Genomic DNA, 27,386 nt, shown 5'->3' on the forward strand with positions numbered 1-27,386 from the left:
CCTCCTGTTTCTTTCCAACATTTCTGCCGCAGATTGAGTTTTTCAAGCTCAACTTCCGCGAGAAGGCTCGCTGTCGCACGGACCACGGCGCCGACATCATCACCTGCTCCTCCTGATGACAGCAGACCCCCCTCCACACACACACACACACACCCACCCCCACCCATGCGCCACCACCCACACCCATCCAGCATCCAAGGTGGCCTCTGCTGCATCAGCTCCCCCTCTGCCCCTTCCTTGCTCCGTGGGGGAGGTTCAGGGGGAGAGCAGCAGCCCTTAAAAAGCAATCTTGCCCACCTCAGCCTCCTCTCCAAAGATCTGTTGGACAGTTGCTTGGACTTTGCTTCACCTTGCCTCCAAGAATGAATTCCCAACTGGGACGGTCAGCCTCCGTCATAAACATAACCTCGTTCCCTCAATAACCGACACTGTCCTATCTCTGCTTAAGTGTAACAATACTCGGTTCATTTCCTCACCGCTTCACTCTCGCTTAGAAACCTAAAGTGGCTGACGTACACACACCAAAAACAATTTTAGACTGTCTAACTCTCTTTGTGATCGTGTTTTGAGTGGCAACCCTAAAAAGTAGCTTTTGATGGGAGTCCTTTCTAATCGCATTGGTTCCTTCTTACTGTTTCAATTTTAGCATTTATTTATTTGGGTTTTTGTTTTTTTTTAATTTCTTGACATAGATGCAACATTAGTCGGACAGGATCCTGGAGCAGCTTTTTTTTCCACTGGGAGCGCACTCAATTTTTTTTTTTTTTGCAGTCAGCATTGTGCTCAAATTGCTTTTTTGTTTGTTTGTTTGTTTGTTTTTAATTATCAAACTCCAGATCCCATTAGATGTTGACCAAGGAACAGTTTTGTCTGACTGAAGCTCCTCAACGCACTTCAAAGTGTCTCGTTTGTGGCAAGATGGCGCTAAAAAAAAAATCGAATTGCAAAAATGCGTCGTTCCATTGTAATGCTTCGTACGACACTGCCCTGCCCACCAACATCAGTGGCAGGGGTGTACTCGGCCGCATTATGGAAAGTTGTCGTAAAACTCTGTTGCTTCCGGTGCGATGACACGTGGATGAGCAAAATGTACTTGGACACAGTCAAGTGTAGCGGGGACTGAACGGGGCGCAGGGGTAACAATGCTTCCGAGGCACAAAGTGAAGGTGGGTGAAATGTCGATGGCGTCAAAAGGAAAGTGAGCAAAGGAATGTGGTTCGATGGAAAGACGTGCATGTGTGTGTGTGGTTTCTGGATGTATTTCTAGGTAGTTTGAGGGTTTTTAGTTATCCGTGGAAGTGCGTGCCCCTTTCATGATTCTTGTAAAACTGCAGTAATCCGGGAAGTAACCTGAATGTGGAGGAAATGGTGGCACATGATTTCATTTGAATCCAGGACTTAAATGCATTACAACTTCAAAACCTTTTTATTGTTTTGTTTTTGCAAAGTGAGTGACAGGAAGAGGAAGTCGTTTCAGATCATTTTTGGTTTGGCATTTTTAGCTCTAGGATTACATTGTACTAACGCAGGCAAATTGGGAGATTTAAAACAAGTGGCGCCATACTTATTAGCTCTTAATTCAGAGTTATTTTTTTGTGTTTTGTCGGTTTTGCTACCGGGTTTTGCTCTCTTCCAAATGAACAAGGCCTTAGAGCAGTTGTAATCGTAGCATTTGAACAATATTCATGTCATCTGATGTATTTAATCTTTTTTTTTTTTTTTTTTTGTCCGCTTGGGGGGCAGAGAAAGCTCTTAAATGCATCCGTCAAACATGGGTAGCGAGCTCCGAGTGTCTGGCAGGTTTATTAACAGGAATAAAAGGCAGTGTCATTTTGTCACCTTAACGGTGCACATGTTGAGGTCCAACACAATCCAACTCGACTTTGCTCTGATTTAATATACGTTTGTTCCGCAGAAGTTAATAAGTGAAGGTTTTTACCTGTTATTGATACATTAGCATTTCATTGTAATGATCTTAATTGTTACACGAGTGAAGTTAACCACTGTTAATAATGTAAGTACCGAACGTGTGCTCCAACATGACTTATTTGCTGCAAATGGGAATGTGTGACATTTGGATTTATGGTTGTCACATTTTTTTCCCTTTGCCGTCACCAAAAAAAAAAAAAAAAAACGAAACAAAGAAAAAGCAAAAAGTGAATCCTTTTGGATTGGTGGTTCATAGTCCATGGCATTGTGCAACTATAGTCTTTTTCAACAAAAATAAATATATCCGTTTTTTTCCCAAGAAACTTGACATTGCAATTTAAAAGGGAATTTTCGCTTCAACGCTCGGCACAACCATTGAACCGTAATCTTTGGATATATAATAGTGGGCTAATAATCAAAGTGGGCTCTGTCTACCAAAAACACGATCCAACAACTTAACGTGTTCTCCTCTTGATGATATGCGGATATTTCTCATTCATAGTCAACACATTTACACGCATTCTGACGTTCCATTTGAACAAGTAAAATTGGTGAGAATTTCGCATTATGGCGTATTTATTTTATTTTTTGACATTTTTGGGCCATGTTTTAGCCTTTGCCTGTAGCCCACTTTTTGTGTCGTTCATTTGGATGGACGTTTTTGATTTTGCTTGTGTGAGACTGCACACAGATGTACATAGGTATTTTATTGCTGATGCGCTCTCAGAACAAAAAGAAACGGACAACACCAACAGCAGGTTCAAGCGGTTAAGTCGTACCTTGGCTTCGAAACGGATAGGATGCTTTATCGTCGCATTGAACAAATTATCCGGCGAAAATTACTGTCCTCAAACGTTCGCCTTTTTCATTTGAAAGGGGCCCTTGAAGTGAAAGAATGTCTCAGACATATTGAACGATTTTTCTTTTTTTTTTGTATTTATCAGTGTGTTCCTGCAGCCTCAAGCTGGTCTGCTGTTTGAAAATAGTCTCAAAACAAATGTAGGCAAAAGTAAATGACCATAATCTACTTGTGACTGGTATGGTTGACCGTGTAGGGTTCCAATTTGAAATCAGCGGATGGTACAAACAGACTCACGACAGCTGTGTAGGTTTGGCTTTTGTAACAAAGGCCGCTGTGTCATCTTGCGCGAGCGCTGTGGAGCTTCATCTCCCTTTGTAGCACTCCGAGCAGACAAAACAAGTGTAGACCTTAATGCTCCTAAATAGTTGTCGTAAACCTGCAGAGCATGCTGACAAAACAATCGGATGTGTTCGGTAGACGTACTTCATGTCATTGACAGAACCTCGTTCTTGTGTCGCTTTTTTTTTCTTTTCTTTTTTTTTTCTGGTTTGGAAAAAAAGTGTTTATTGTGACTACCTGTTAATTAGTGACGTGACAATTAAACAATAAATGATTCTCGTGTCCAGGTATCCTTTTTACTGGTTGAGACTTTGCGCTTTCTGTTTAATACTTTTTTTTCTGTTGAGTCTGGTTAGTTAGTGCCCCTTGTTGCAGGCCAGTCCAGTCCAGCCAGTTGACCGCAAAGGGAGGGAGCAGCCATGGCTTGCCCAAAACCTAGACCGCTGGGAAGACCCCACACACGCCACCATGAGCTGGCACTCGGCGCCAGTCCCAGAGTGCAGCAGGCGAGTGCATCCCTAAATCGGGAGGGACCGATCCCCACATCAGGCGCCACAGATACTGGAGTAACCCACACGGAGCCCAGAGAGAGAGGGGAGATGACTCGAGGGTGCACGGAGCCCAAACCGAGCATTGAAACAGAGGGCCAGTTACTCCTCCCCTGGTACCAAGGGGTTGTGAATGGCTCCAATGTTGTCAACAAACCGCTTGTGAGGAGGATAAAGGAGCCTCGGCCTCTTGGGTTGCACACCGCAAGTCCTGGGTCATGATGATAGAAGTTCGAATACATGCGTTGGACCCTTTGGCATGCACAGGAACTACAAGAAGATAAAATATGTTGACATTACATTTCCAGATGACTTTTTTTCACGGGCCGACAGGAATAAAGGACCTTATTTTATTTTTTATTTTTATTTTTTTACAAAGTCTTACGATTGCTTTTGCCTAAAGGTTCATTCATGTTACAAATTGTTAATGATTCACTAATACCCCCCACCCCCGCATCGCGGGTCGTACGTTCTAGGCCACTTCCACAATAAGTGAAATCCGCAATACATAAGTGTACAATACTGTATATTGCAATACACCCCATGCGCTGAGATGCATCTTTTTTGTTCTTCTCCATTCGTCAAAGATACAGTGTTAAGCTGGTGTGCCGCCCTCTAGTGGTGCACCGTTGAATTAAAATAGTAATTCAGGATTTCACCCTTGCCCCCCCCAAAAGGAAAAAAAAAATCTGTGGAATAGCAACACCCCGACCTCGGAAACTGATGGAGGGGAGTTTAAGATTGGGCGCATTTATTATAGGCTGTGTTTTGTAATTCTATCCAAGACGGAGGTTATTCATTCCAATGGAGCCATTGAATGAGACACTGGTGAAGTGAAGTCCCCCCCAGTCAGGTTTATTTTTTCTGATAGACTAATTCTGTTTTTTGTATCTATAGAATAATTACTGCAGCGTGATCAGCTTAGTCTTCAATTAAACTTGCACGCATGTTTTGGGACCTTGAAAGGAAGCAGGAGTACCTGGAGGGGAAAAAAAAAACCCACACACAGGCAACGGGCCAATCTGCAAACTCCACACAGAAGAGCGTGAACCAAGTTTGGAACCACAGACTTCTTGACTGTGCCTGCCCGCTTCTAAATGACTAAGTGCAGTTATTAGAGCTAACCAATGGCCATGAACACCTGGGAGTCTATACCTTTCTCGAAGGCTCTGAATGTTGTCATCGTCTTTGTCACACCCTTACATCATTTGCCATCACAGACTTCGAGGCCTTTGTTATGTCATCGCTTCACGTTGTACAATCCTACCGTCACGATGCTTGCTACGTTTCGTATTCGGAATACCTTCGCCATCTGATTAAAATGTGTGTTCCCAAATACACCAAACATCTTTCCACGCCATTCGGGCATCTCGATATGTTTTGACAGGTGATTATGTTTGTCCATTTTATATCCAAGCCCAAAAGCTCAGATGCTGCAATCCGAACTAATTCATGTGATGTGCATTTCCCGCAGTGCCCTGAAACCACCACCTTTGAATGAAGTTTGTTAGCGCCATCTTGCAGATGTCAAGCCCTTGTCGCTTGTTGCTAAATTCATTCACCTCAGGTATGAAGTTAAATGACAGAGTAGACACAATCTAGCTACACATATACTCATTCATGACAGATTTGATGGACGGTTGGGATTGTGATCAATAACGGTCCAAATTCCTGTGCAAAATTAATTACCCGCCACTATTAATGATATTTTGTGGATATTACTGTATGAAGCCTTGTGTTGTAATTTAGCATTGTCTTTATCATGATGCAGTCAGAATACTCTGCCACGCCCATGTGTTGTCTTGACGTCACTGCTCCATACTAAAAAGTGATTGATTATAAGAGAGCTGTAAAAGTAGGATGTGGTATTTTTGCACGGGACATTGTTTTAGGACGCAGGGGACTGATTGATTAATTATTGAAGGTTAGTTATTTTGTTTGTGGATGTCTGTAAAGCGAATCAACCTTGCATTCATATTTGTGAAATGAATTCAGCAAATCTGTGACTGCAGCAACTCATCTTGACCAAAATATCACCACCAGGTGACCGCAGGGGATGCCGTTCCTTAAAAAAGCTCGACTCAACCTGCCCCGCTCCACAGTCTCAGATAACAGAGCGAAGAAATCCGGGCTTCGCGGAACCGTATTTTCTGTCAATGGCGATAACTACACTGGGGAGTGGCTGGACAATAAGAAACACGGTGAGTTCAAATTGTTTGGTCTTCAAATTCCATGGCAATATGTTAGCTGCATTACAAAGCGTCATCTTGTGATCATTAAAGGTTGGGGGACCCAAGAGTGGAAGTCATCCGGTGCGATTTACAATGGCGAGTGGAAATTTGGGAAACAGGACGGCTACGGCATCTTCAGTGTACTCCGACCGGACACCAAGAAGTACATAACGCAGTACTGTGGAGAGTGGAAAAATGGCATGAAACACGTAGGTATTTCTCTCAATGGCGTCGCACCGACTTACACGGCACATTCCGGATCTCACCGGATGACATTTTGCAATTTGTTGAGATTGACTGCTGAAAAAAGTCAATTGACACACTGAGGCAAAACAAGCCAGAGAGGATGTGGGGAAGAACATTTCCGAGTCCACAGAAGTGTGAATTAGCTTTGACCTCTCACCTCTTCAGGGCCACGGTTCCTTCTTTGATGCGCACGCGACGTATGAGGGCGAGTGGAGCGAGGACAATCGCAGCGGCTGGGGGAGACTCACCTATAAGTGTGGGGATCTCTACGAGGGCGAGTGGCTATGGGATAAGGAAGACGGAACAGGCGTTATTCAATTTGGTAAGATTAGTTTTTTTCTTTTTAATTCATTGCGGCCAAATGATTTGGAAAGTCTAACTTTTGAACTGTCCGTCGAAGCTAACGGGAACTGGTATGAAGGATGCTGGAAGGGCGGCAAGAAAAACGGTCATGGAAAGTTCTACTATGCTGACAAAGGTCTCATTTACGAAGGCCTTTGGGTCGACGGCGATGCAAAATGTGGGACGTTGTCTGATTCTGGGAGAGAGACGGCGCCGTACCCCACCAAGTATCCAATTCCACAGGTAATGTTCTCACTTCATGTTGCAATATGTTCACCCCCCCCCCCCCCCCCCCCGCCTGTCACAGTGCGATCTGCAAAATTTCTGAAGACAGTTGTATGGCTTCAAATGAAACTTTATTATTTTTTTTAACCTAGGTAACACTAATGGACATTCAAAGGGTGTTAAGGGACGCCGAGTCGGTATACGTGGATGAAAGCTGATGGGAAATTACCTTGCTCCAGCGAAACACTTGTAATCATTTGAGTTCATGGACAAAGGGATCACAACCGGCCATTGCACCGACAAGAACTGAAAAATGGAGGATGCGCATTTGGCCTTCTGTAGCAGTAACGGATTATTTGGACTCACCTTCTGTGTTTGAGTGTGTGGCAGGATTTGAGCCCATGCAGAAGAATTTTGCGGTGAAAGTGGACGCCTTGGTCGGCCGACCAAATTTATCCCGTGATGCCTGTACAAACCTTTGTGCACTTTGTGAGCCGTGCGTCTACAGAAAAGGACATGACCAAAAACTTTCTCATAAATGTTGAAAGCATCGCTGTGTCTGAAATGTACTTGAGGGGCCGACCCAGACGAAGAAATTAATTCAGAGACTTTCCAGGGGTTTAGTGTCATTCACATCTTGACACTAACAAACGAAATAGACTCAAAGGCACAACGGCGGACTCGGCGGGTCGACGTCGTACTTCGAGCTGTAACGGGACTCCTGTGGAATTCATCTGCGTCCTTACCAGTTGGTGGCGGTTTCAGAAAACTCAAGGTCTTAAACTGGAACTGAACTTTGCAACATCCTCACTGGGTTATGTTGTGACTCGTGGGACTGGTCACTTGTTTTCACAATTGCATTACCAGATAACCCTGTTATCAGAAAACTTGGAAACATGTTCTCTGGTTAGGTCACCTAACAGAATTGCCATTTAGGAAAATCAAAACCTTGTGGAAATTCTTGCGCATGACTAAGACGCCTCAAAGCTGCTCAGTGGATTGCTGGGCATGCCGACGATGGATTCTTGATGCCTTGAGTGGCACAGTGATCGGCACAACCTTCTACATCTTCAATTCCAGTGTACCTATTCCGAAGACGTTCGGTTGACCATTGTGAATGCCCTGCCCTGCTTGATGACGGTGTAAAAGAATGTCAGGAGGATCGAGTCGCAATCAGTGACCCGTGGATCATGACCTCGCGCTCGGTTTTCCGGTCTTGCTGGGAAGAGTCACACCATTCAACGGCCGCAGAGCAGGTCCATGACGCAAACCAAGTGACAGTTGGAATTATGAGGTCCTGTGCTCATGTGTGTGGAGACGAGGCCAGTTTCTTGATTTTGCTGAATCGGGAAGTCCAGGGAACATGATAATCCAGTTTCAGATTTGGTAGAGTCATGCTTCTTGAAGACAATACGGGTGCACTTTGAGGTCTGAAACAGGCTCTGGAAAAAGCAGTTAAGTTGGTCAGGGTATCATCTGCCAAGATGGCCACTGATGTTGTCTGCCAATTTCAACGGTGCTTTTGAGACACCTGGAGTTTGGATAGTTGACGCACACACACATTTTCAAATTTACAGACACCCAAGTGAAAATAAATCCAGCAAGAATCAATGAGCTCAGATGGGATATATACAGTTTGACAAGTTAGAGGACCAAATTGAAATCAAAATGAGAAAAAAAACAATAGGACAGAAACTGCCAAAGGCTTACGCACAACTTTTCTTTTTAATCTTCAGACATTTTTAAAGTTTCAGGTTTGATCGTACTGTATGTTGTGTGCTCCGATCATCTCAACGCAGCACAGTGCATGCATAAAAATTCAGTTCCTAGTCTTCCCATACAGAAATCTTGCACGATCAAACGTAATCCCACAATAACCAAGATGAGGAAACACAACTGCGACAACCAGGAACCAGGACGCAATTCCTGCGATTCGGTCACCTGATTTGCTACATTCAGTTTCATGTCAGTTAGTCGTGACTTGGAGGTGTCACGACTAACTGACTTGGAGGTTATCTGGGACATCTTAAGTCTTAATGAACCTTAGACTACAGGACAATTTCATAAACGCTAAATCTGGCCTTTGTCATTCTTGGCTGGGAGGGGGAAAAAGAAAACAGGACACCAACAGCAATTATCTTTATGTGTACCAGGGCTACATATGCCTCCGTCACGAAGACATCTTCGAAGAGTATTACGCTAAGTGACTGAAGGTGACTGGTAAAAAAAATAAAAATAAAAAATATATATATTGTCGGAATAGGCCATGAGGTCATCATACGTTGTAGATGGACTGAAGAGCGTTATGGCGATTTATCAAGCAGTACTGAAAAGCATTCTAAATAAATCTAACACATATATATGCATGATGATTGGATGATCTGTCTGAAGCTGAATCTCTTTTTGATTGACAGCTAAATGAGCCAATCACCGATCTTTTGATGTCGGCATCCATGGGAGCATTTTTCAATTCTCAATTCTGTTCTGAGTTGAACTGGAGACTTCTTCTAATCATCTCAGCGACACTCTTTGTTAAAAACGACTAGCGACAGATTAATCAGTTATTTCTGGTGTTTTTTGTAGTTGCTTGTGTTCGCAGACTGACTTATATCACCCCAGTTAAGGCCATGGAAAAGACGCCTTGTTGGTATTACAGGGTCACAGATCTTGAAAAGGAACGGAGAACAGAATTCACGTATAAATAAATGGGACACATTTTATAATGTAGCCCGAAATTGAGCTTCCCCTCCTTGACAGACCAGCATCCGCCACTGGTATTTGATAAATCTCTGTAAGTTCTAAAATACAATTCTGACAATTATACACAGCAGTTAGTGCAAATGTGGGCCAGCGCAGTGCAATATGCTTTTCCAAGTTTGTATTCTGGTACAATATGCGAGCTTGTGACAGCAGAGCAGGTCAAGTATATTGATTTTTTTTTTTCAAGCCAGCTTCCTCATCTGACCTGTTCCGATTATTCTTCAGCAAGGTATAAAGCCCATAGTGCTCCTCAATGTGTCAAGAAGACGGTCGACTTCCTTCCTTGGCATCGTCCGATAGCAGCATTTTTTTTTTTTAAGTAAATGAATTAAATTATATTTACAGTCCATGCAGCCATTTTAACAGCCTTATCAAGGGCCGTTATGATGACACATTTCTTTCCAGGTTTTTAGCTCTTCCTTCAGAGCCTTATTCTGATTTTCAAGCTTTGCCACACGTTCCTCCAAGCCTTGCACGTACGCCTTTCTCCTCCTCCGATACTCCCGGGCGGCTTCCCTGCAAGGATAGCAAATGTTTAGGCGACTGAATGAAATTTGGTGTGGACTTCATAACATAATTCTCGTTTAACCCTTTGTGCCCTTCTATTGTCGACTGACATTTCGATTGTGGGCCGAGCGCCATCGAATTCTGATTTGTAGCTGGCCAAAGTGTTCCACCTTGATCCCAAACGCGATACAGCTCTGGACCCAACGTTGCCATTTGACTCAAGCTTTGGAAATGTCTGTAAAAAATAATCACTTTCATAATAACATAAATTTCTGTGTACCTGTTTTTCATCAAGCTACGTTCCGACTGGTTCCGAGGACCGCTTCCCTGTCCCACGCCCTGTGGGAGGATGGAGTTGGCATATTGCAGCTGCGTGGCGGTCATGTCACCTGCCAAACCGGCGGAGATAACATTCAGAACTTGCACCCGAACATTTTTTTTTTCCCCAAGATATCAAACTTAATGCTTATTTCGTAAAAAAGTATTGCTATTTTTAACCAAAGGAGTACATTATTAGCAGAGATGGGATTGAGTCAAAACATGCAAGTCTCAAGTTAGTCTCAAGTCGTAGCCTTCAAGTCTCAAAGCAAGTCAAGTCATTTTGTCTTGGGCAGGGCGAATCGCGGCTTATCTTATCGCGAGTCCGTTCGAGTCCCAAAGTTGTCATCTTATTCACGCCGCGCAGTAGGACTGACTGGTCTTCGTAAATGGTCAAATCATGACATTCTTGGCATTTTTTTATTTTTTGGAACCCGCGTGCATGTAAAACACCTCTCAAGATAATGTACTCCAGTTCAATGGTAATTTAACGCGGTTTTAATTTCTTGAGTACCCATCAAGCATTGTTTAGAAGTCATTGCATTTGCTTTTTGGATTGAGTTTGGAAACAGTTTTAATTCATTATTTTTTTTAAATAATATTTTACCAGGTTCTAATTACAATTACATTTACTTAATTTTAAAAGCTAGTCATTTTTTTTAGCTGTACCTAATCGGTCCGTACTATTTTTAACTCAAAGCTACCCCAATTTAAAACTGTCACTGAGCATTTCAAAGCACAGTTCTATTTATTACTATTATTTTTTCATTCTCAAAGCACATTTTCTGAACGGCTTGTCCTCTCTATTGGATCGCGATGAACTGCAAAGTCCATCGCAGTCAACTTGTGAGGCGTTTTCAACCCTGCCTCCTTGCATTTGGATCCACACACCTCAGCCTTCACACCACAACCATTAGAAAGCTGCCACTTTTCCATTGGTTTTCATAACTGTTCCAACTTTTATGACTCTTCCAATACTTAATACCTCCTGTTTGTGTGCCGTTAAAAGCAATTCAGTATTTGTACCTGCAAGCGGTTGAGCAAATTGCATCTGCAGGTTATCCTGCCGCTCTGTGCAGTATGGAATGGGTAGAGATTGTGTTGGTTGTGTACTTGGCATAGCCATTGTTGCCACCGTCTGTGCTCCCTCATTCTGATAACAGAAAGGACCTCCTTTAAAATGAAAGAAAAGTCTGTCATTTAAGAAGCATAAGATTTTAGTTTACATTTTGCCTGGTCTTACATTTTGACAAATGCACCCCAGATGTTGCTGGACACAGAAAAATTAAGAGTTAGCTTGTTGGTGTAACAGCTTTACTGTGGTAATTACAATTGATGTGATGTCGTTTGGATGTCACAGTCACGGGCTAAAAGTCAGCATTGGTCCTATTATTGGATGTTCCGAAAAAAATGCATGATCCCAACCAACTGCCCTATGGTGTGGGGTTGGGGGGGGGGGGGGTGTTAAGAGGGAAAAATGGTTGGGGCCACCAAGTGTGGTTGTTCAACCTGTTCAAAATGTATAATCGCAAATCCCGATTTTTGTGTCGTCAACACAACCACAGATCCCGTGGTTGTGACATGAACCCGAATGATCGCCAATTAGGAAGCTAATCGGTCACTCTTGCTTTTGCCAGACAATAAATGAAGTCTCCCAAGTCATTCATTCAATGACAAGCGTTTGTATCTGTGACGCAATAACCAGATAACAGTTAGCCTCAGTTCTTGTATTTATTTTAGGTATTTATTTTTACTGCCGCTCTGCCTTCTTTGTATTTTCTGGCAGTTTGGGTGCCCTGCTGAATCTTACACAAAGTCAGTCTTGGTTCTACCGACAGAAATTTAATTTGGAGGAAGAAAGTCTCGACTGTCGGTGGTGATATCGTAACGTGTGCGGTGGATGTCCTGTGGCGGTGATCTCAAGTAGACCACACACAAAAAGAATAAGTGAGAACGCACAACCTTGTTTTTCGTCTCACTTTTAAAACTTTGATAACGATGTTCCGGATTGTTATGCGTGTACCCGGATTTTATAGATAACAACCGTCATTGACAATTGATAAGAGGAATTTACCTTGTATTGAAGGGAAATAGTTATTCGGGTGATTCCACATGTTTTGATAGTAGCCAAAAGCATTGGATTCAGGAGCGAGCGTCTGCGGGTTGATTGTCGTCATCGCTGTCAGCGTCTGTGCCCCCTCTGTGTTTAGAGTGTGAGACTGAGGAGGCTGAAAAAGAAAAAGGAAGGTCTTTAGCAAAGCAATGAGCAGAGAAAAGGCCAAGTCACCGCTGCCTTTCCACAAACCTGTCTGGGGCTAATTTTACTTCAGAATGCCTTGATAGTCCTGTGATTACTTCCAGCCGGAACAGGTTCAAGACACCCTGTGCCGGATATAGCAAAGCAGCCCCAGAACATAACTGACCCTGCTGGCTGTTTCAAGTCGATACAATGTTCTTTTGCTCGTACGCATGGCACAGGATGAAAACAATGCAACCCTTTTGTTAAATAATGGGGCGAGGGGGGGGGGGGCGCACAAAATCACTGAAAAAATTGCTGAATGTGCTGAAATGCATATTGACAAGCCCCAATACTCCTTGGCAGGGGTGCCACTACACCAAGGTCAGGGGTTGCGATAGCCCCATCACAAATCTGTGCAGCCCCAGTTAAGATCCTACTGCATTTGGCTTGATACTGTAACATATATTTCTTGATATCACCCCCCCCCCCTCCCCCCCATTTATCAGTCTACGCCCCCTTTAGCCAGGGATACAAAAATCCTGAAGCCTGCTTCTGGACAATTTTCTTATGACAAAAGCAGTACCAATAGTTTTTTCCTGTGCCTGGTGTACAAAGAAACTGGCACCCAATACTGTGGAACATATAGCAGGCTCAGTCATGTCCTGCAACAGCTTTGATAAATCTGGAAGCTTTGATAAAAGTTTGCTGGGTGCAAAAAAATAAAACAAAATCAACACGAAAGCATTCTAGAGTGAAATGTGCTGCTCAATTAGGAAGCTAGCCACACTTGCATGTCAAGGGTCTTCCAACAGGGTACAATAAAAACAGCTAAAAACAAGTGCAGAGGTGCAGGGTTCAATTACGAATGTGTGGAGTTTGCATGTTCTCCCCGTGCCTGCGTGGGTTTTCTACGGGTACTCCAGTTTCCTCCCACATTTCAAAAACATGCCTGGCAGGTTCAGGAATACTTTAAATTGTCCCTAGGTGTGAGTGTTGAGCGCGAATGGTTGTTGGCACTGTGTGCCCTGCGATTGGCTGGCAACCGGTTCAGGGTGTCCTCCTCCTACTGCCCGAAGGCAGCTGGGATAGGCTCCAGCACTCCCACGACCCTCGTGAGGAATAGCGGATTAGAAAATGGATCGATGGGCGGAAGAAAGGATACAAAAAGACAGCTCTGAGATTTCAGCTGTCAGTTTCAGCTGCTAGGCAGTGATGGGTAGACGATACCTCGAAGAGTGTATTCCAAAAACTGTGTTGACACTGTATTGATAGTGTGTTGGTCAGTCAATAGTGACCTCTGCTGTACATCTGAAATCATTGCAGGTAAACAAAATGTAAAAAAAAAAAAAGAAAAAAGGAACAACTTGCATGCTGTGAACCCATAAATAAGCCTGTGAAATAATATTTAAACTTTATTTAAGTGCTAAGTCTTTTTTTTACGTCAAATATGGTTTCATATTTGTGTAATTTCATTCGCTCCATTTAACTGAGTTAAATGTTCCTCCCTGTGTAAATGCTCAAATGAGTTGGCATGCAAAATACAGCAAATGTGTTCATTCATAGTTAAAAGGTTTAACTTACGTATGGGATGTGGGGTGCCAAAATGTTTAATCATATGAAAAACACACCCAAAAAAATTTATTAATTCATACATTTTTATTGAGGAACAATTTCTTTTTTTTTTTAAGTGTCTTTGTTCCGATTTCTCAAGGTGATTTCAACTCTTGGAGACCGGTTAAAGCCATGCACGCACCAACACGGAGTTTCACACACACTTGGCGCAGTGCTGACCACACCAGTGCCGTTGGTCCCATCACTACCGTGAGGAACATTATGAGGAAACAAAACCACAGGCACAGTTCTAGTGCAGGCGGAGTGGCAGGACAGTTAGAACAGTCAAAACTCAACCCACAGACCAGCTCCAACGACCTCCACAACACGATCTTGCTGCAGATGGTGGCACTGCGCATCGCTCATCTATTCAGTGCGCTTTGCACAAAGGAGATGCTGTACGGGGGAGTCATGTGGCAGAAGCCTTTCCTGTGCACGTGTTACAAACAAGAGTTGCTTGAGATACGCTAAAGCACATTTGGACGAGCCGGATTCAATTTGTCATGAGGTGCTGTGGACTCGTGAAATGAAAATGGGGAATCATTTGGACCTAAAAGGGGGTGCTATGCACAGCGGAAGAACAACACGGAATTCCAAGACAAACACTTGCTACGCACAGTAAAATTTGGTGGTGATTTTTCCATCATGCTGTGTGGCCAGTGCAGGTACTGGCAATCTTGTTCAAGTTCGCATGGCTTCCAGTCAGCAGTTTCTTGCCAACAGTGTTCAAGAATCAGTGACAACGTTGGAAGTTGCTGAATACTTCAACAAGACAACAACTCTCAATACTGCTCAAATTCTCTCGAGGAATGAATGCAGAGGAACAAGTACAATGTTCTGTTCTGGAATGACCATCTCACTCCCCAGTTGTGAATATTTTTGAAAACCTGTGGTGTGATTTCAAGCGGGCCGTCCATGCTCGGAAACCATCAAACCTGACGGAACTGGAGATGTTTTGTCAAGAAGAATGGGCAAAAACACCTTCAACCAGAATCCAGACCCTCATTGGAAGCTATCAGAAGCGTGGAGAGGCTGTTATTTCTGCAAAAGGAGGAGCTACTAAATATCAATGTCATTATTCTGTTGGGGTGCCCAAATTCATGCACCTGCCAATGTTTGTTTAAGAAACAATTGCACTTTCTGTAAATCCTATAAACTGCATTTCACTTCTCAAATATCACTGTGTTTGTCTGCTATATGATATATTTCATTGCTGATTCATACATAAATATCATATTAACCTGTCTACGAGGTAGATATGCCCCCTTTGCTTCTTTTGAAAAAAGAAATTGTGCCAATTGATGCACTTATTTCTTTTGTTAACTTATCCAATTTCATATATTTCACCTACTATTCTATTTAAACTTCCAAATAAATCAATAAACTAATACATACTTTGCAGGTGATTGCGGTAGGCTTTATTCCAAAGTGGGCGACGCACTGCAAGTGACCTTTGTAGGGTCAAGAAGGGCATGAATTGGTAAAACATGCCAAAACTTACTTGAGCCCAATAACAGAAGGTGAAAGATTCAGAATGCCGTGCACAGAAACATTTGGAGAAAGCAAGCCTAAAGGCAAAAGCAGTTAGTAAGTCATTTAAAAAATATTATTAAAGTAGTAGTAGTAGTGATAGTAATAGTATCGTTAGTGCAGCACGGTGGATAATGTAGGTTGGTATTAAAATAATAATAATAATAACATGGTGTTCGTTTGTTTGTCACCAGAATTTAACAATTTTTTTTCCCCTGATAACATTAAAAAAAATCATTCCTCTTGCAGTATAAATCTATTGTGTGCATCCTACAATCTGAGTTCATGTAATGTAGAAACAACACCAAAAAAAATGACTGGATTGTAAACGTTGTCTAAATAGAATCTGAAAAAAAATCAACAAAATGGACAATTACCGACACACTTCGATTTCATTAACTACAGAGACGAGTAAATAAAATACATGGATAAACACATTGATATAAATGATCATTTGCCGTATTCTTGCCCGACACCAGAACTCGTAATTGTGATACTCACATCCATTGCTGAAACTCGACGGTGCCAAAACTCATGTATCACATGTCTTTTGCGCCTCCTTTGTACGTAAAACTTTACATGATCTTCAAAAGGACAACAAATCTGGCGGAAAAATATCGCAAGGCCAACCGGTCTTCCTTTCAACCCGGGTTGTTTATTGCGTCGAACCTTATGTCACCAAAGCTCTGAATGCAAATATTCTTATTACACTTAAAATGTGCCATAGGGATACTTTGTTAGACGTCACGTAATTCATGCGTCAACTCGACTTTCCGCGAAATTGTTTTAAAAAAAATCAAGATGAAACCATTTGCGTGTTTGAATGTGATCCTGCTCTGTCATTTGTTTGCGACAAAGTCCCAACAAAGGGCGCTATTGGTGGACTACATGATCAAACATGCGGTCTTAAGCATTTTACGTAGGACTTGTCTGGCATCTGTATGACGTGGCCCACACGTGCATTTGCGAATTCATTCAGATATGAATGAATACGCACATGAATAAGCGAGTCGACATCCCCGGTTTGAATGAATCTGTCCTCATGTGACCTACATTATAGTTCACAAGTGGCCACCAAAAGCGGTGATTGCCACCGATCATCACGCTAACTTTGCCATCTGAAATAAACTGTTTATTCCTCTCCAGCTATAATCTGCGTCGGTGGAAAAAAATACAGTACTACGTAGAAAAAAAAATCAAGAAAACTGTTCGTCTAATACATACCTGTATGTGTCTACCATTTTATGGCACACCCTTCCGATTTACAGGAGCTTTAAAATACAGGAATTGATTTTAACATTGTCTATCATTATAATTTTATATTGAAAAAACGATAGTGTAAATGCATGTTGTCTGCCATGCGTGTATCAATGTATTCTCTCATATGCATATTTGATTAGATAGATCTCGATTGGCATTACAGTGAAATGCTGATTAACATGATGCAAAGAAGCAGTAAATTGTGTTTTAATATGGCGCGTGTGAATTCACGTGTGGATTTTTATTATTATTTTATTATTGGCAATGCAATGAATAAGAATCATGTATGCCCCTCATAAGAAAAGATGAATGTGTACTTTAACCCTTTTGTTGCGTTGAAAACATTTGAGACAAGTGGAATATGAAACAACAAACACCTGGGGTTAAAATTCTGATATATAAAGCATTTTGATTGATTATTTCAAGCGGGAAAACATGAGCTTGCCAGATGTAAATACTGGTTCAGGAAAACATACAAGCATAGGCAGATGTGAACACACACTAAGAATGTGAAGAAATGTTGAACACTTAAAATTCGTGCCTTGAAGAAGAAAAAGAGAGCTCAATGTGGGTGTAATTCAGATATGTACAAATTGCAAACAAGTCTTGTATTTTGCTCATGATAATATTGCAGTTTCAAATTGGCCTAAATGACTGTGGTATGCAATCGGGACATGCGTTATGACTCATTTGTGGACATCAGGGGGTCTCATCTCCAAACCTTTGTAAAACTTTTCCTTAAACTTTGTAGAAAACGTCACCAGGTCAAGGCGTGATGAAAAGTGGCTTCTTTTGAGTAGGAAAAGGCAACATCGTTTTCCTATCATTCGACTGCGATTTTCCTAGCGACGTCCCCGCGTGACGCAGGCATTGGTGACGTCAAAGTCTCCAGCGCGCAGCTCTCAAGCGTCTTGACGTAGAATAAGTCAACTTCGTCGGTGGCCTCATGATTGAAATATTGCCGCCGTCGAGGATTATGGGTAACATAAACCCTTTCCTGAACCCATGTGAAAGGTGGGTCAAAGGTGGCATGAAGACGCCCCCCCCCCCCCGGAAAAAATTAGGGTGCGAACAAACTGCCTTTAAGTACTCCCCGGAGGGGAAAAAAATCTTCATAGCAAATCAATAAATAATATCCAAAGAGGCCGGTACTCCACACGAGCATTGCAAAATTGTCGACAAAAAATATATTCGCAAAAAATATTGACAATTCGAGTACTGCTAACGTGATTTACACAAGTCCGCCTGTCCTCTTTTCCTCAAGTGGCGTTTTCTGGGATATGAAGCCTATCTTCCGTGTCGAACGTATGTGCATGAAGCCAACTAACAATATCGCTTCAAACACGTTTTCCTTATTCTTACAACAGTTCTGTTTACGCAAACTTGAACGTGGCCATTATTGATTCCGACGCTGTGAATCCGTGAGCGTGTTGCGTATGAACTTTTATTACTTGCACACAACACGATCGCGACATGTCATTTTGCGCTGGTAAAAGTGGGGCAACTCGTACCCAAGATGCTCAACAGTGTCCGTGGCTCAACGTGGAGGCATGATGAAGTGTTTTGTTTTATTTTGGACTGCATTTCATATACTGTATTTGTGCTTTACTACAGTGGATCTGAACAGCGTGGATCAAATTTCGTTGAATTTAGCGGCTCACAATTTACTTTTATCATAATTCATACAGTAAAATTTGTATTGCAACACATGCCCACTTTATTATGATCACATGGGATGCCTTTTCAACCACGGAGACGACTGTTGTGGTGTGCGTCAATGAAACGCCATCTCTTGCTGACGTCCCCATGAATTGACGACACAGGGGAGAAAACACACACACAAACACACGCACACACTTACAAAAACAAAAAGCGCTATTTGAAAAGTTATGTTAGCATATTATATATACAGTATTGAAGTACCGGGACTTGTTACAGTACAGTAAATGACAAAGTAACACAGGGTCTGTCATTACACAATATTGACAGCTGGTGGCAGTAGTACGCCTTTTCGTGTTTAAACGACGCCACAATATCAGCGATGAAGAAAGCTGCCATGGTAACATTAACAAAGCCGTGGGTTTCCTGTAAAGACATTCTTTTGCTAGCTCCGGGGACAAACTTCAAGACAAACGACATAAACATTTGAAATATTGGCGAAAAAGGCAAACCGGCGTTCAAGGTAATGTACTATGTTTTTGCAAAACTCATGTTGCGATATGACAGTGCTGTCTTTTAGTGGCTTGCTGCTTCTCGTGTACAAAAGGCGAATGCTGCAGCGATACAAAACACAAACATGCATACAGCGGTCAAGTAATATTTCAAGACAGAACGATCAATACGACTAAATGATGTCTGACAGTAACGCCATGCCATTTGTTTTAATGCGTGTGTCAAACTTATTTTTTTATCGCGAGCCGAAATTTGTCTGAATTGTCAAATCACTTAATGAAGTTATCGCACGTGAGCAGTGACCAAAAGTATTGATTCAAATATGATTCCGTTATTTTGCGAATCACCTGGCTGGCACCATAAGTCAATGCACGTGGGGCTGCATTATCCACACACTCGCTATGATACAGCACAGTAATATTTCACTTCAAAAACCATACAAAAAAAACCCCACAAGTAAAATGTGTAACACTTAAGCAACCGCACAAAAAAACAACCTACATTTACAGTATGTAATGTGTTTACAGGTTACATCACGATGTCGAGTCAGCGGCCTCCCTCCAGTATGGGTCGGCCGATCAGTCGTACTGGATCAGCGGTACCAGGAAGCGGAAGACCATTAACAGCAGTTCGACCCCCTCCTACGGCCATACGCATACCAACTGGGGTACGACAATGTTTGCAGTACTTCCACTATGTGTATGTTAGATGTTTTTTTGTCATACTACATTTCAGTCTCTTTTCTCAAACTATGCATCACATAACTTTCCTTTACCAAGGCTCAGTTGCTTTCTATAAACCACCCGTATTTCCGGTTTTACTAAATGGAGTTTGTTCTACTCATCCTCCAGATGGTTCCGGGTACGGGTGTTCATCCTGGCGTGAGGGCTCTCATTACCACTCCTGGAGTCCTGTCCGCACAGATCAAAGTGACCGATAGGCCTGTGACGCAACAAGGCCTCAGTGGTATGAAGACCGGGTTGAAGGGTAAGCAAGTTTTTCTAGTCGTCACAACTCGCAGGGAACACAGAAATGCATTTTTTAAGTCTGCATGTTCATTTTGCGTGTTAGTAAACAGTGTTCATGCATTGAGAAAATGTAGATCTTAAGCACATTTATCGAGCAATTAGGATGCAATGAATTATCATTCTGTATTGTCTCTCACTACCATGTCATCACCATCCCCATGAAGGACCTCAGAGACAAATTCTGGACAAGTCTTATTACTTGGGTCTTCTCAGGTAACACGCAGATATTCATACCTCTGCCACATACTACTTTGTTTTGGTGAGGGTGGTGGTGATCAAAAATATTTTACCTATACCTTAAATCATTTATATTCACCCATCTGAAAGTCTAGACTGAAGCCGTTACATCCAAGCCCATGACCGGCGTCCAATTAATTGTCGCTGCGATTGTGTTAGGAGTAAGATCAACGAGTTAACCGCAGAGATCGGCAAACTCCACAAAGAGATCGACACCTTCAACCAGGAGAACTCTGTCTACCTGTCCTATGAAAAGAGGTCAGTGGCCATCTCGGTTGGCACAGGTGACTGAGTTGCAGTTGATAATCAATAAATTATATTGATCAAATTTATGGATCTATTTGCCCATTGTTCCCCCAGGGCTGAAAGTCTGGCTGCAGAAATCAGGGATCTGCAGGGCCAGCTCGCTGACTACAACATGGTAAGCCACCTGAGCTCTTTACACTTGATTTGCTGACTTTAATTAATTAATTTTTTCGCCACGTTTTCCCACATATAGATAAACATGGCGGACCTATGGCGCCTTAGAAAAATACCAAAAGCCTTTTTGCCTCGAGTGGAATCATAATTGAACACTATGGAGGTCCTTTTGATACATAGCCATCTGACGTTTTTTTTTTTGTCATTTCATGTGTAGTTGATGGACAAACTCAACACCAACTCAGACATGGAGGAAATGATCAACGACTACAACAGTGTAAGTGCGCTTCGTCAACAGACAATAAGCTCTTCTGTCAATAAATGATCCAGAAAGGACAAAAAAAAAAGTCAAAGAATGGTCAATGATCAATTGTAATACCATTTCACTTGTTTTTTTTTCCCTCCAAACAGCTGAAAGCTCAGAATGACAGAGAGGCAGAAAGCATCGACAGCATCTTTATTGAGAGAAGAGAGTAAGTATTTCGGAGGAGTTGAATTTTTGCCCTCAGCTGGCGAGGAAAAAAAAAGGACGTCTCAGCTAAGTAGCCGATTTTCCAGTGAATAGATTTGCTTTCATTGAAAAAATAAGACATTATAAATAATAAACTGAATGATGCTAATATTTTATTGCCTTTGGTGATGCTATGATCATTTGATGTGGCTCAGTCTGCTCCAAGTCTTTCGGTTTAATCCTCGCGCCCGCTTGTCCTTGCCATTACTCCTCTGCCTTGACGTACGGATCCTCAAAGTAGTGCAGGTCCTCTTCGCCCTCAGGGTGCGCGAAGGTGAACGTCTTCTGGCTCATGTGTCCCCCGTCCGTCTCTGAGTAGATGCTTGAAGCAGCGCGGCCCTCTCGGTTGTCTTCTTGCTGGAGTCGTCTATGTCTGTAGTTGTGGAAGAGCCGATACCAGGAGGGGCCTTTGACGGCGCACACGATCAGGATGGATGTAGCCAATGCCAAGGCCGCAACACACGCCGCGAACCTCCAAGTGTTCCCGGGCCCTGGCTTTTGGGCTAGTCTCAGTTGAAAACAGTCTTTTTTAGACAGCTATTCACACGGCTTCTTATAAAATTGGATATTTCTTACCGTTGTTGTCCGGACTGGTTGTCAGCATAACCTTTGGCAAATTGGGTGGCACCTTTGGTTGTTGAGAGTGGCCTACCGTGCCGGATGGTGGATTTGAGGGGTCCGCTGATTTTGGATAGCAATTAGTGAGAGCCTCGAAAAGATCCGTTCCAGCTTGTTGCTCAGGTGAAGCGCATGTCGTATTTGTCCCTGCTGTGGATCCAAACATGACAGTGATTATCTACTACGTATTGACCATATATTAGGATTGCGCATTTGACTACATTTAAATAGAAATACAGAAAGAATTGCACTATCATCACTCTTCAATAGTTTTGCTGCTGATTTATTCATATGACGTGATTCTCAAGACGTTTGTTACGAAAGGCGAATATTTCTTACCCATGGTGACTCCCACTGCTCTTATCTCCTGAATGCTGCTCAGCAGTCGGCAGGAGCAATTCCACGGGTTGCCCTGAAGGTCTACCACCTAACAGAGTTCAGAGTGGATCAGGATATTGCCTTTATGGTGATCAAACCACATTTATTTTCCACTTATCCCGGTTATCGTCAGTCGTCCTTAAAATATATTCTAGTCGTCTAAAATACTGCAAAAGCCGTCGTTACAATGACAAAGCCATCGTTACCCCCCCCCCCCCCTCAAGACTTTTTGCGCAATGCTGTAAATGTCTCGGGATTCAAGTACATGATTCGTTACCTGTAGATTATTAAGCGGTCTGAATAGCTGTGCGGGAAGACTTGTCAGCAGGTTGTGGGACAGGTTCAGCACTCGGAGTGCATCGAGGCCATAGAAAGACTCGGGTACTAGGCTAGAATAAAACCCAAATGTACAGTCATGGCAGTGGTAGTTAAACGACTAAGACTGATGTTGACCTTTTGGTCAAAGGATCATAAAAGCAAGTTACTGCGAAGATCAATATCTACAAAATTGCAATTATGTATGTATTATTTTAAATGTATATTTACCAGTTGATTTGGTTGTTGGATAGCGACAGCACGCTGAGGTTGGGCACAACCGACAGGTACCGAGCAGGTATGTAGGTCACCCGGTTCAGATCCAGGTGGAGCTCCACGAGTTGGGGATAACCGGCCAAGGATATTTTGTCCCCATTGGACAGCGTAATCTGATTCCTCTCAACCACAAGACTAGTCACAGATGAGTTGTTGTCGCCGGGGGGGATAGCTTTCAGAAACACGTTGGTTAAGTTACGCACCTGCCACATAAGCGTGAATGGATGGTGAGAGCATGAAAACTATACTTGGACCAGCTGGCATTGCTGACTGTGCTACATCAGATCAAAATAAGAGAGAATCCTTACGTGTACATCTCGCACGGCAACTGTAGCGTGCTTATTTTTTGTCCATATTGCTACGAAAGACACCAACCACAGCAGGTGGATCAATTGCTGGGGCTGGCCCATAATCTGCCTCCTTGAAATGGAACAAAGCAAAAGGTTTCCGGCACCATTAGTGACTGAGGTGAACATAATTCATGCGGACAAACAGAAGTATCAATCGTTTTTTTTCAGTGATAAAAACGATTTGATATAAAACGTTGCTCGCAGCTATTGATGGTCTTCTCGATAGTATTAAGTATCAACACGAGCCACATACCTTTTTGTTCAGTGAGAAGCAAGAGGATGAACTCGCGTGTCAACCTCAGCGCAGCCAGCGCAGCAAAGGACCTTTGCCCCTTGTTGTAAACTCTGAAAAGCTTACATGCAACATTTTACCGGAGAGAACAGTTGTTTGATCACGTCGCTCGTCATTGCACCTTTCCTTGTTCGTGCCTGAGCACAGCCCCAAGTGATGAGGAAGTCAACTCTCGGAGCACACTTCCGCACACACATACATACCATATACAGTCAGCCTTTTTTGTGTGTGTCTGCTGGTATTCTTTTTTTGGGGAATTTCATTCCGGTTTCTCTGACTGTTTCTGACCAAGTCTCGGAATCATTTGTTGTCGCGTGCCTCTTTCCTCCCGTCCTTTATTCTCTTGTGTCTTTGCTCTGCAGAAGAGAGGATGCCATTAAGGCCATTGAAGAAGAAATCAAGAAGGAAAGGCGTGTTGCCGAGGAGATTGTCCAAGCCATGCCGGCTGCAAAGCAGGAGAAATATTTCACCATGACCACAGCCAATGAGGAGCTGCTACAGGTATTTGTTGTGCCACTTTCTTTGTAAAATGTGCCCAAAAAATATCAATACCGGCCAGATCATCACTTGAATGTTCTCGCCTCATTCCCTCCCAGGAGCTGGCTCTTCTCCAAGAAGAACTGGATGCCCTGCTGACCCGGAAGGAGGAATACGAAGCGGTGAGTTAGTTCAAAACAGAAGAAAGGCAAACAAACGGAAGAAAAGAACAATGGCCATCCCCGGCGCCTGATCTGCGGATTGAGGTTCGAAGCATCACCAGCAAGATTATCCTCTGTTTTGTTCCATGCCTTTTTTTTTTTTTTTGCATAGGAGCTGGCCCATTCGCAGATCAAACAGGAAGTGGTTCGGCTACACGAAACTTTGTCGACGCTGGAGGCCAAGCGGGACAACATGGAGGCGGAGCACAAGAGCTTCAGCACGCCTCAAGAGGAGAGAGAGAAACTATTGAAACAGGTTGGGTTCGGATTCATCGGAACGATGGAAGAACAGTGTTGCGTGCGGTTAGATGCTCAGATGTCTTTACCACGACGACAACCACCACAAGTCCATGATAACTATATAAATTATTTTTTTATTTATATTTCCACACACCATCGCTCTTCCATTTTCCAGGTGAAAGAGGATAATCAGGAAATCGCCAGCATGGACAGACAGTACGTGTCTTTGATTTGAGAAAAAGTGGATGGGCCAATTGTGTCACGAATTGATCTGTGACGTTGTGTGTTGGCAGACTGGTGGAGATCAGGGACAGGACTGGTCAAATTGCAGATGAGATCCGACAACATGAGCAAGACTCGGAGGAAGCTCAAGGTCATCTGCTGAAAGTTGTTGAAAATGGATCTCATTCGATTGAACAAAAGAAGCCAGTATAAAAAAAAAACATCTGCAGCAGACTTCATTAAAATGATCGTGCGCGTCTTCTTTTCAAGGGGAGTGTCAGCAGAAGTACAAGGAACTGAAGAGGAAAGAGGAAGAAATTGATGGTAACTGATACACGGGAGTCATCTTGTTCTATTCACATGCACGTCACTGTAAATGCTACACGACAAGATCTAAAAGTAGCCTTGAACACAACAGCTGATGATGTTGAACGCCTGCATATATACTGGTGGTGATAAAAGATTTGGAGAGGTATTTAAATGCATTATGGATGCTGTACAATTTTTTTTAAAATTCCTTGTCATAGAATAGTCCTATCAAAATCTTTTTTTCAAACTTGTTTTATTGGTTGCCTTTTTGGTTCAATCACGTCAAGTACGCAGCTCTTTGTAACTTACACTGACCGAATTGTTCATTGCCAGGATTCCTGCAGGCCTTTGAGGATTTAAGGACTCAGGAGCAGAACAAGATGACTCAGAGCCAGGAGAACATCGTCTCCCTCTTGGAGCATTGCAGCCGGGTGAGTCGAGAAGGAGGGGATTCAAAGGGGGGCGAGGGGGTGGATCTACTCATGAACACTTTTTTTTTTTTTTCGGCAAATATATTTAACCAACCAACCCCATCTTGAACTGCTTTTAGCACATTCTACAAAAGTGAGTGCTAGCATGTATTTGCTCCAGAACATGTTGCGGCTCCGTCGAGTGGATACAATTACTGCCAGCGAGCTGAGGAACATGCAGGACGTGCTGGTTTCCAAGGAGACGGAGGTGTCGCAGTCAGCCAGCACCGCCAAAGGACTGACCTCTGGTCGGTGACACCCCCCCACATAGACCCGCACCTGACGCCCCACCCCTCCGTGGTCCCGCCAAAATCACATTGCATTCCCTGTGTCCGCATCCCAGAGTCCCAGCGCCTGCAGCAGGACTTGGAGAAAGTGCAGCAGCTGGAGGGCAAGATCACGGGAGAGCTGAGCACACTGAAGGAAAATGTCAAACAGATGGAATCCGAGCTGCTCACCTACAGGGACCTGGAAACCCTGAGACACACAGCGGATGAGAGGAAGACGGTAGGAGTCTTTGCCACACACATAAAGGAGTACACATACCGACAGTTTTGTTCGAGAACCTTGATTTTGCTTTGAGGAGCAATACACGGTGATCCCTGACCCCGCTATGTGGCTAGTAACATCAACATGAAAACAATTTGCGATTTTGAAGATTTGAGCAGGAACTATAAAGTGCATGCACATGATGTGGCGGGCCAAAGCTGGGCCCCCGCGGCCTCAAGTTTGCAACCGGTGTTTGAAACGATCAATATGATGTTGTTGTACAGAGACTACAAGAGGAGCGAGTTGCCCTCATACAACGGCGAGATTCATTCCGACAACTTTTGGAGGAAATGAGCCACAAATATGAGGCGCTGAGGACCAAACTGGAAGAAAACGAGACCCACGCGCAGGTGTGTATGCTGAACGCATTCATGCATTTGTATGAATTGCATATCGAGCATGTTTTGAGCATCCTTGACAGACAGCTTAAGGTCCATCCACGAGTAAGACAATTCAGCACAGAAATCTTACTTGTTGTCGTTGCTTCTCGTAGGACAATTTCATGAGGCAAAACTGTACACCTACAGTACATTACATGGACCTAGAGTTGAATATGAATAATTTTGAATCAATAATCCTAACTTTCAATTGGCTTGTTTGCTCATGTTCTTTTTTTTTTTTTTTTTTTTTTTGGTAGTTGGCTAACCTGGAGAGGAAGTGGCAACATTTGGAGCAGAATAACTTTGTCATGAAAGAATGTATCCTTTCCAAAAGCACCGTGGGCCGAGACAGTGGTCGTCGTGCGATTTCCATGCAAGCTGTTTTCTTTAACAGCAATGTCAGTCATCGCTTCGAAATCTCAGGAGAGTGACTTCGCCTCCGTGTCCAAGGAAGTCTACGAACGAGTGGCAGATTACAACAAGAGCCTCATAGACTCACTGCAGAACATCAGGAGCTGAATACACACGTTGTTTTTGATAACTGTAATGTACAGGGATCTCCACTAAGTCCATTTTAGTTTGAGCTTTTTTTTTTTGGTGGGTGTAACAGAGATCATATGTAATGATTTTATTTTTAACGTGAATAAAATGTACATTTATCCTACACCTTAAACTGGTTGCCACTCAATCGCACGGCACACATGGACAAACAACCAGCCCGATCACATGTTGGGACAATTTAGAGTGTATAGGGCACTCTAAATGGGCAATAACCTGCCGCGCATGTTTTTGGAATGTGGGAGCAAACCGGGGTGAACCCACACAGACATGGGGAGAACATGCCAACTCCACACAAGAAGGCCGGAGACTGAAGCGAACGCTGTACCTATGCTGTTTTCAACAACCGTGTACAGTAAGGCTTTTCATTTTTTTAATGTGTCCACATATAGATGGGCTTTTTTGAAGGAGCGTGGGGGCTGGGGTCCGCGCTGTGTAGTTCTATTTTAAATTTCAATGTACAGCAATGCATTTCT

At 43.1% G+C, this 27,386-nt stretch overlaps 5 protein-coding genes across 6 annotated transcripts in view; 3 read left to right on the forward strand and 2 right to left on the reverse strand.

Annotated features, from left to right (window-relative positions):
* The window catches only part of LOC147186884 (uncharacterized), a 43,584-nt gene extending 40,238 nt beyond the window's left edge, over positions 1 to 3,346 (forward strand). Inside the window, exon 17 of the mRNA XM_086102204.1 lies at positions 33 to 3,346. Coding sequence (XP_085958330.1) covers positions 33 to 37 — 5 coding nt within the window. The 3' untranslated portion in view covers positions 38 to 3,346. The remainder of the gene's footprint in view (positions 1 to 32) is intronic.
* A 2,328-nt stretch (positions 3,347 to 5,674) lies between these two features.
* Positions 5,675 to 9,247, forward strand: LOC147186885 (MORN repeat-containing protein 3-like). Its single transcript, XM_086102515.1, has 5 exons — positions 5,675 to 5,819; positions 5,901 to 6,058; positions 6,261 to 6,417; positions 6,496 to 6,680; positions 6,815 to 9,247. The coding sequence occupies exons 1-5, from the start codon at positions 5,675 to 5,677 to the stop codon at positions 6,878 to 6,880; spliced, it is 711 nt and encodes a 236-aa protein (XP_085958641.1). The 3' UTR covers positions 6,881 to 9,247.
* Positions 9,248 to 9,789: 542 nt separating this feature from the next.
* Positions 9,790 to 14,456, reverse strand: LOC147186886 (cyclic AMP-dependent transcription factor ATF-1-like). Its single transcript, XM_086102564.1, has 5 exons — positions 14,399 to 14,456; positions 12,322 to 12,540; positions 11,274 to 11,420; positions 10,210 to 10,318; positions 9,790 to 9,938 (listed from the first exon to the last, which is right to left on the reverse strand). The coding sequence occupies exons 1-5, from the start codon at positions 14,454 to 14,456 to the stop codon at positions 9,794 to 9,796; spliced, it is 678 nt and encodes a 225-aa protein (XP_085958690.1). The 3' UTR covers positions 9,790 to 9,793.
* Positions 14,457 to 18,938: 4,482 nt separating this feature from the next.
* On the forward strand, positions 18,939 to 27,018 carry ift74 (intraflagellar transport 74). The gene is made up of 20 exons (XM_086102375.1): positions 18,939 to 19,069; positions 19,587 to 19,726; positions 19,911 to 20,046; positions 20,252 to 20,300; positions 20,484 to 20,582; positions 20,685 to 20,745; positions 20,962 to 21,021; positions 21,156 to 21,217; positions 23,847 to 23,985; positions 24,081 to 24,143; positions 24,295 to 24,438; positions 24,598 to 24,638; positions 24,716 to 24,795; positions 24,915 to 24,968; positions 25,287 to 25,384; positions 25,545 to 25,671; positions 25,767 to 25,930; positions 26,197 to 26,322; positions 26,610 to 26,670; positions 26,756 to 27,018. Exons 2-20 carry the CDS (start codon positions 19,598 to 19,600, stop codon positions 26,869 to 26,871), a joined length of 1,809 nt encoding a protein of 602 aa, XP_085958501.1. The 5' UTR covers positions 18,939 to 19,069; positions 19,587 to 19,597; the 3' UTR covers positions 26,872 to 27,018.
* Positions 21,230 to 23,888, reverse strand: LOC147186888 (leucine-rich repeat-containing protein 19-like). 2 transcript variants are annotated; one of them, XM_086102376.1, is made up of 7 exons: positions 23,446 to 23,888; positions 23,151 to 23,262; positions 22,798 to 23,045; positions 22,529 to 22,640; positions 22,213 to 22,300; positions 21,832 to 22,023; positions 21,230 to 21,758 (listed from the first exon to the last, which is right to left on the reverse strand). In XM_086102376.1, exons 2-7 carry the CDS (start codon positions 23,250 to 23,252, stop codon positions 21,460 to 21,462), a joined length of 1,041 nt encoding a protein of 346 aa, XP_085958502.1. In that variant the 5' UTR covers positions 23,253 to 23,262; positions 23,446 to 23,888; the 3' UTR covers positions 21,230 to 21,459. The 2 variants fall into 2 exon arrangements, with proteins under 2 accessions (XP_085958502.1, XP_085958503.1); XM_086102377.1 differs by lacking the exon at positions 23,446 to 23,888 and having other exon boundaries at positions 23,151 to 23,279.
* Positions 27,019 to 27,386: the final 368 nt, after the last annotated feature.

This window comes from Hippocampus guttulatus, chromosome 21 (genome assembly GCF_054856545.1).
Source record: "Hippocampus guttulatus isolate MCC_2025c chromosome 21, RoL_Hgut_1.0, whole genome shotgun sequence".
Classification (NCBI taxonomy): domain Eukaryota; kingdom Metazoa; phylum Chordata; class Actinopteri; order Syngnathiformes; family Syngnathidae; genus Hippocampus; species Hippocampus guttulatus.

Bases quoted from the DNA above. Each gene is read 5' to 3' on its own strand.
- LOC147186885 (XM_086102515.1), top strand. From the start codon at position 5,675: ATGCCGTTCCTTAAAAAAGCTCGACTCAACCTGCCCCGCTCCACAGTC. The intron at 5,820-5,900 runs GTGAGTTCAAAT...TGATCATTAAAG, and splicing joins GCTGGACAATAAGAAACACG to GTTGGGGGACCCAAGAGTGG. The intron at 6,418-6,495 runs GTAAGATTAGTT...TGTCCGTCGAAG, and splicing joins AACAGGCGTTATTCAATTTG to CTAACGGGAACTGGTATGAA.
- ift74 (XM_086102375.1), top strand. From the start codon at position 19,598: ATGTCGAGTCAGCGGCCTCCCTCCAGTATGGGTCGGCCGATCAGTCGT. The intron at 24,796-24,914 runs GTCATCTGCTGA...CTTCTTTTCAAG, and splicing joins AGACTCGGAGGAAGCTCAAG to GGGAGTGTCAGCAGAAGTAC. The intron at 26,671-26,755 runs GTATCCTTTCCA...CAGCAATGTCAG, and splicing joins TAACTTTGTCATGAAAGAAT to TCATCGCTTCGAAATCTCAG.
- LOC147186886 (XM_086102564.1), bottom strand. From the start codon at position 14,456: ATGCGCAGTGCCACCATCTGCAGCAAGATCGTGTTGTGGAGGTCGTTG. The intron at 12,541-14,398 runs GTGGGTTGAGTT...GTTTGTGGAAAG, and splicing joins GAGGTCGTTGGAGCTGGTCT to GCAGCGGTGACTTGGCCTTT. The intron at 9,939-10,209 runs GTACACAGAAAT...CTATCCTTGCAG, and splicing joins CGTAGCTTGATGAAAAACAG to GGAAGCCGCCCGGGAGTATC.
- LOC147186888 (XM_086102376.1), bottom strand. From the start codon at position 23,252: ATGGGCCAGCCCCAGCAATTGATCCACCTGCTGTGGTTGGTGTCTTTC. The intron at 23,046-23,150 runs GTAAGGATTCTC...CTTATGTGGCAG, and splicing joins TTGCCGTGCGAGATGTACAC to GTGCGTAACTTAACCAACGT. The intron at 21,759-21,831 runs GTAAGAAATATC...AACTGAGACTAG, and splicing joins AACCAGTCCGGACAACAACG to CCCAAAAGCCAGGGCCCGGG.